At 42.4% G+C, this 8,076-nt stretch overlaps 1 protein-coding gene across 1 annotated transcript; it reads left to right on the top strand.

Moving 5' to 3' along the window:
* The first annotated feature begins 284 nt into the window (after positions 1–284).
* On the top strand, positions 285–7,818 carry LOC117431324 (meteorin-like). Its single transcript, XM_034052132.2, has 4 exons — positions 285–604; positions 2,520–2,959; positions 4,415–4,474; positions 5,099–7,818. Exons 1-4 carry the CDS (start codon positions 504–506, stop codon positions 5,410–5,412), a joined length of 915 nt encoding a protein of 304 aa, XP_033908023.1. The 5' UTR covers positions 285–503; the 3' UTR covers positions 5,413–7,818.
* The last annotated feature ends 258 nt before the right edge of the window (positions 7,819–8,076 follow it).

The raw sequence follows: 8,076 nt of genomic DNA on the forward strand, positions 1-8,076 counted from the left end.
TAAAAAATACATGATGTGGTCCATTCCTCACAGGATCTACTTACTAACTATAATACTCAATGCCCTTCTTCCCAGCATCTGTCTATCTCGTCCCCCGCACAAAATTCTTAGTTGTGAAGTCATTATTAAAAAAACAATTATTCTCTATTGTTCTAGACCACGCCCCGTTCGCTGCACCTCGTCTCCGATTGGGAGAAAGTTTTTAGTCCCTTAGCTGCGATTGGTCGACAGAATTTCTCACCCTGCACTAAAACTTGCGGTACCGCTGCAAGGCGCTAGTCAGTGTAGATTGAGTAAAGTGTAGAGGTTGTTACACTCCTCGAAGAATCACGACAGCGTGGGTGTGTGTTTACTCGCAGAGGTCTAGATATCACAGAGCTGTTGCAATGAAATATGAACTTTTTTGCTGATGTGTAACAGCACGTTATTGAAGTAGCAACTCGCGTCTTGTAAGCAGTATAAAGTTTATTTTTCCTATACTTTTCTGTTCATTTTTATCGAAGATGCTTTCTGGGTCTGGCTGTGCCTTGTGGATTGTACTGCTGTCACACTTGGAAACCGCCTACGCGAGTTACTCCGAAGACCAATGTAGCTGGATGGGGAGGTAAGTTGCATTTCTTAAAGTTTATTTTATTATTGCAAGTGAGCCGCATAAACAAATACCGCTTTGCCTTCGATTAAAACATTGACTGCTTCACACAGTACGTCCACGTTTTACACCAATAATGTGTAGCCTATTTGGGGTGTGTGTGTGAAACGTCTATTTAAAACAAAAAAGGTTAATTAAAAAATATGCATTACATTAATTTGGATTCCTACATTTTAATTAATCCAACACTTGGACATTCGAATGACATTTTGACATATCATTTAATTTTAGTGCATTATAATTATAGAACGTGTAATATATTTGGTGCCGTCATTTCCATGCTAGTTATACAGTTAAATTAAACCAGTTTTGCGTCACTGATTTTTTTTATTACGTCTTTAGCTCTGTTGTGTGCATATCCCGTAAACAGATGCTATCTCTGAGTCAGTGCAATAAATCATGACTTTGATAGATAGGCCTACAAAAACGTTTGTCCCGGACTCAGTGGAACTTAGTACGTTATTAAACAGTGCCGTAGCCAGACGTGTCTCGCAATAGGGCAACACTGTAACTTTAAAATAGTTTGCAACTATTTTGACATTCCTTACTCGTCACAGTGCAAAACCGCATCATAAACAGATGCAACGTTAGTAGAACGGTCGCGTTTAAATCGATTAAATTGTAATTACTTACCGTATTAACTTTAAATATGGGTAGTTAGATTTCATGTATATATTTTTAAATGTGTGAATAATTTCTACGTCTTGCAGTGGCTGTGGTTTAATGTTTTTAATGTTTAATGGAGCGAGTGTTCGTGAGTTCCAGTGGTCAGACTAGACTATGGTGTGAAACTACAATAAGTCAAAGCCGACCGCTTACTTGAGGAAATAGGCCACTTTATTGTGTGTTTGAAGCAGCGCAGTCACCAGAGTCAGAAACAACAGGTGTGTATTTATTGCACTAAACAAATGTTTATATGTAGTAAAGTATAACAGATACGTAAAGTTAACTTCTTTTTAACGACATGATACCGTGATTAAGATTAAGAGATTCTTTCTAAGTACAGTAACCAACAAGGAAAATTAGAACTGCTGGAGAGGGAAAAAACAATCAATTGTATTTTGTTTAAAGTAACTAAGTACTATTTTTATTTAAAAATAGCTATTGCATCTGCTCTTTTGTGTTATACTTTTTAATATTGACATATTTTCTTTGCTCGACCAAATGCACATTATACCATCCAGACAGCTGAGGACTGTCTGCAATCTCTAAGTGTAAACAGCAGGGGGACCCCCTGTGTCTTCTGGTTTTCATTCCAACTGAGCGCTCAATTATTAACTGAACCCTTATTTGAACTCTTAAACAGTTTAAGATTTCAAGTTAGCTGTACCATTTTAAATCTGCAACTTTTTCGGAGCTGAGAACAATTAAAAAGGTCAAATTAAGCAAATTATTAGTTCAGTTAAGGGTTTAGTTAAGTGATTTGAGAGCTCAGTTGGAATGAAAACCAGAAGAAACAGGGGGTCCCCAGGACCAGGGTTGGGAACCCCTGCTCTAGGCATTAGTAAAAGTAATTCACCATAAGGAGGCATGTTTTAGTTTTTCCCTTGTGATGTTACATTACACACTCTGCATAGTAGTATTGTGGATACTTCTGAAAAAGGCAACTCTAGCGGTCATTCCCAATGGCCCTGTCTAATGACAGGAGCTCTCATTTGCTTGGGACACTCATGGAAGGTGAGAGACAGTAGTACTGGCTCCAGAGAGGAGCCATGAGAGCCTCCCCTCACACCTCCATCCTGACCTGCCATTCAGTCCTGGTGTCAAGCAGAGACTGTCAACTTTGCTAAATTGTACGGTAGTTTTATGTTGACTGTGTTTGTGATTCATACATTATTGCATCTAATATCAAGTCTCCGCTTGTTCACAGCGGGTTGTCCCAGCAGCCAGGCAGCGTGGAGCAGATCTCCCTCCACTGTGCAGAGGGTTCCCTAGACTGGCTGTACCCCAAGGGGGCGCTGCGGCTCAGCCTGTCTCCCAGACTCCCCTCGGGAGCAGTGGGTCCGGGGGGTGAGGGACGGAGCTCGGGACTCATCACTGCCTGCATCAAGCCCGAGGAGACGTTCCGGGGGGCGCAGATCTACCTGGAGCGGGACGGGGTCCTGGAGCTGCTGGTGGGAGATCGGCCTGACTCCCCTCGGCCCCCCCGAGTGCGCTGCTTCAGCCGGCCACCTGGGGAGAAGGTGGCTCTGTTTCTTCAGGCCACCCCTCACCAGGACATCAGCCGCAGGATCGCATCCTTCCGATACGAGCTGCGCGGGGACTGGAACGCACGGCTGTCTCTCGACTCCAATACCGTCCACCACGAAGGTGAGAGGAGGAGCAATCAGATCTGAGGAGTGGCTTTCACTAGCATTAGCACTAGCATTAGGATCACTTGGGGCTTTTATTTTGTTGTAGCTACTTCCTGTGCTGTAGGTCACTTGGTCTGCTTGCCTCTAGACCAGTGGAATGAATCTCAACAGAAAATAACATGATCGACAGAGCATAAATTGCATTTTAATTGTATTTTAAAAATGGAGTAAAAGTAAATTGAGCAAGACGTATAATGTTGCCAGTGCTATTAGGAGGTAACTATTTCGAGCCCTTCTATACCAGGTTTTAGGGGAAGGTTTTATTTGTTTATGTTGATTTGTGTTTTGTCTAAGCGGGGCGCTGAACCCTACTAACCTTCGGCCAGGTGCTGCTGTTCAAGGGTCATACACAAACACAGTGAGGAGCCAGGCCTTAGACCTGTTTCATAGAGCTTCACTGAACCCCCAACCCCTTCCCTTCCCTTCCTACTCTCCAGCTCCTTTAACAGGGAGAGAAAATTACTCAAGCTCCCTTGAGGCTAGCTGATAAATTCCCTTGCTGCTACTGCTACCAAACTAAGAGAATGCTTTTTTTTTTAAGGAGAGACAAACAAAAGCCCAGTGTGAGAGGCCTTGTACAGAGCTAGGCCTGTCATTCAGATGCATTGGCGTTCAAGGATTAGTGAGGTTGCTGTGGAAACCGAGAGGCCTTCCATCAACTGGGATGCTCTCTTTGTTTTGTTTTTCCTCTGCAGGGAAGCCTGTCTCCAGGAATTTATCAGGCTGGATTAATGACTGGGGGAGCTGGGGGTGGAGGGGGAGGGGAGTTTATATCTGGGAGCTGCTGTTAGAACTCTGACTGAACTCCAAGTGACCACTAAAACAAGAACACAGTGTCACTTTTCAGCTGGGGGAAATAGCGATAAATATACATTAAAAAATATTCCATATTACTCTACATTACTTCTGTTTATTTAATAATTTGACCCGATTCCCTAAAAATGGAACGCTTCAAATGTGAAAAATGGCTTGGTTCCTTATATTTAACGCTTTAATGGGATCAGACCTTCCCCACTCCCAACTTCTTGCTCATCTCAACCCCCCCACCCTTGTCACAGTTCTACAACTCCCACCCCATAAACACCTAGTTTTGACAGGGGGACATTGTCCTGCCCCTGTCTGTGCCACGTCCTCACCAACACTTTATAGACCTGCAATAAAACACAGCCGCTGCCCTTGGTATAACTGCTTTCATTGCTGCATGGACCTTGTTTTTTTTTTAAAAGGGTTATGGTCGCACACACTGAAAATTGTGGATGTAGCAGTCTATTTCAGACATATAGCCGCGAGTAGCATAGAAATTAGAATGAGCCTGGTTAGGCCATCCTTAAAGAAATAATGATATGTTGACTGCTCATGTAGCTTTCTTTCCCCTTTAAAACATTATTCTGTTTTTCTTTCTCCCCTGTAGGAGCCTGCAGACCCTGCAATGACACAGAGATACTGATGGCTGTCTGCACCAGTGACTTCGGTAAATTACAGCTTTCTAACAGTTGTTACTAAAACCCTGGGCTGCCCTGATGCAGTATCCAGTATCTCGGAGGCAGAGGGCGAAAGCTTGACCAGTGATAAGGGAGTAATGCTTACGACAGAGCCTGCTCCCTGTAAAGGCCTCAAGCCCGGGGAATCTGGTATCTAAGCAGCCCAGCTCAGCTGAGCCTCAACCGGCAGGCTACAGCCTCCCCTAATCCCCTGATCTGCAGGCCCCAATGCAGCCCCAGGTTGGCCACACAGCAGCCCATTAATCCGTCGCTGCCTCCTTGATGAAGTAATCCTGCCTGCCTTTCAGTGGACCATGCCTTCTGGCTGCCTAGTGTACATGGCTCATTGTTGTGTAATCTTGCCTTGCATAATAAAATATGTGTAGGGACATTTTTTGCCTAGTTTCAGACAGTGATTAGCCTTGATCTTGGACTACCTCATGTTACATTAGTACTAATTGGTTGTTTAGGGTTAATTTGTGGCAATTCCTTTGATTGACTGAGATATAATGACAGGTCACGATTCTGCGTGTGTGAGTGCTTGCAGTACATGTTTCTAGGCTCCTCACTCTTTGTTAGCAGTTTTCTCACGGCTCTTTCTTGTTTCTCTTCAGTGGTTCGAGGGAACATTCGCTCAGTGTTGAATGACGAGGACCTGCGAGTGTCTGTGATCAAAGTGAGCGCGTCGCGGGTTTACCGGCAGAAGTACTCCCTTTTCCCCACTGGGGGGCGCTTGACAAAGGCCGGGGAGATCCGGACCCTGCTGCAATGCGGCGTCAAGCCTGGAGCCGGCAGTTTCCTCTTCACCGGGAGAGTGCACTTCGGGGAGGCCTGGCTGGGCTGCGCACCCAGGTACAAGGACTTCCGACGGGCCTACGAGGAGGCCCGCAACGCACACAAGATCCCCTGTGAAGTGGCCTCTGACTGAGAGACACAAACAGCTTCCCGCCAGGGGAGAAAATACAGCCCTCTGCAAAGCCTTTGAAATCTACCTCCATACCAAATTTTGTTTTTGATAGTTCCAGTAGTTTTAAAAGGACTACCAACGCATGGAGCAGCATTCCAGATACATTGTAGTTGGAATCGGAAATGGATGAAGTATAGGAGAAGGATTCATAACGAGTGAAAAGGCCCAGTCTGGGTTGATAAACTGCATGCCTGTTAGATAGTCGCATATAACCTGCTTCTTTTATGAAGGAACGCAGGAATTCTGCTGAGACTGGAGATATATGAAATAATGTTGCATGCTATACTGTATATGTGGCCCAGTCATAGACTGAAAGATTTTGTTGGGCTGTTCAGTACAATACCCCCCCCACCCCCCCCCGCACCGTTTTTATAAATTGCACCTGCCATTTGCCACTTGTATTTTGTAGAGGGTGGGGGGAGGGTAATTTTCTGATTTGCACTGTTCTGTTGTCATGGAAATGAAAGGACCAAGAGGAAAAAAAAAGTAATAAAAGCAAGCACTGAAGAATCTGGAAACCAAACAATTTACAAGTGTGTATATATACAGTACAGTATTAATATATAATTGGACTTCAGCTAGGCCTAGTTTATTCCTGAGCATGTGTAAGCTGTAGCAATAGGCCTGATCGTAAATACCGTACGATTTTAAAATGTTTTTCCCAGTGTACACACTGTTTTCTTTTTTTGCTGTAGATATATACACAGGGTCCCCTGTATATTTGGTGAAAAGACCCTGTATAAAAAACAAAACAACAACTTTGTTAAACACACCATAAAAATATTAACTTTACGCTTCAAATGGTGATACCATAAATGGATTTACAGACTATTCAACACACTGAGGAAATCTGTTCCATGTAAACCTTGAAGTGAAAAAGAAACCTGAGACTTCACATTAACTGTGGAGATTAGCTATAGGGAGCCTGCCAGTCCCACCCCGTCCAGTAGGGGGCACTATACTAGTTCAGTCAGGCTCGAATTTGATGTCTTGGAGCCCACTTTACGCTTGGCAGACTATAAACTACTGTATTTTGCGCAGTGGTTACCATGTTACCAAAGTGGGCAACAAAAAAACAAAAAACAAGGATATAGTAAAATGTCTTAGTTCTGGTAACGCTACAGTCTGTTGTCGTGGTAGAGTTGAATTGTCCCAATGCATTCCATTGCTGAGGTACTGCAATTACTCTCTATAGAATGGGTGTCTTGCCTATTCCTGAAAGTGAATTAGTACACAATGGTCTGTTGTTCAATGGTCTGCTGTTAAACATTAATGGCAAGTTTTGAGTACATTTTAAAATGTTACCTAAGGTTAAGTCAGCTTTCAATGATAACAAACCACGTGCTGAAGTCAGTTCGACTCCCCAGTGCTGTAAAATGGTCTAATAAAATTCAGGGATGTCTTCTCATCGTGGGGTATACCTTCATCAAGTTAACTCCTTAGTTTCTAACTGTTTTACCTTTTAAGATTGGGAGGTAAATGTGTGAAAGGAACACAGTGTGTTAAACATGCAGGTTTTGTTAAGCATTAGCCAAGAGAAGTTTCTGGAACATGGAGTACAGTAAAATATTAATAATTGTGATGTATGGGATGAATACTGGAATGTGGTATTGGTCATTTCTGACATGCATTCTAATGTGCCTTAGATCTTAAAACATTTAAAATACCAGAATGTGGCACCAAATCCTAATTGTGTTAAAAGCTGCATCCAGCTTTTAATACTGGACCACTAGATAATTGGATATGAATATTAAAAGGCACAGAGTTGACTAATCCTATATGTGTTCAGCATTCAGCAAAACATTTATCCAGGTTTTCTTTTAGTTTCACTTCAAACTAAAATCTTAAGGTTGTTGGCTTAAGCAGTAGGCAATATTGACCATATACATTGTCCGTTCCGACCAGAACTTCACTAAATGTCAAAATCTGACTTGGGTGAACTTTGCTTTCTGCATACATTTATGCATATCTGTAAGTGTGTTTATGAATTTATGTTAAGTCTATTCCTTGTTGTTTCAGTGTTGCATGTGTTTGTACCTTGTTTTCCTATCTTAAAGTGCACTAAATTATGATTTAAGAACTGATACCAAATGTAGTTTTTGAACAAGAACGTTTATGTGAAATGCACCTCGAGAGCTTCAAACTGCCATTTTGTTGACGATGTTGTATTTGTTTTTAAATCCTAGCCCGTTACCAGGGTGACTAGCTGGAAGGAGACTGCTTGTTTGTGTTAATCTCAGTGTATATATGTACATAGAAATGGTTTACGAAACACTAATGTGTTTATTAATTCATGCTTCTGTGTTGTGAGCAAAGTCTATTACTGTGTTTGTACTTGAAATGTCTTATAAAGTTTTAAAAAGAAAACAGACTTTGTTGTTGTCCTTCCTTAAAAATCTATCTACTGTATCCATCTACCTATCTATCCATCAAAAATCTATCTACTGTATCCATCTACCCAGGGGTGTAGTGCTGGGGGTCAGGGGGGAGCACGGCCCCCCACTTCTCTTGGGCAGGGAGAGTACCGCTTCTGTACTTCACATGTAGAATATTGAACTGTTTTGCTCCTATTAATATATGGAGATATACATGTGTATAACCAATACAAATAAGCAAAGAATACAA

This window comes from Acipenser ruthenus, chromosome 22 (genome assembly GCF_902713425.1).
Source record: "Acipenser ruthenus chromosome 22, fAciRut3.2 maternal haplotype, whole genome shotgun sequence".
In the NCBI taxonomy this organism is placed as follows: domain Eukaryota; kingdom Metazoa; phylum Chordata; class Actinopteri; order Acipenseriformes; family Acipenseridae; genus Acipenser; species Acipenser ruthenus.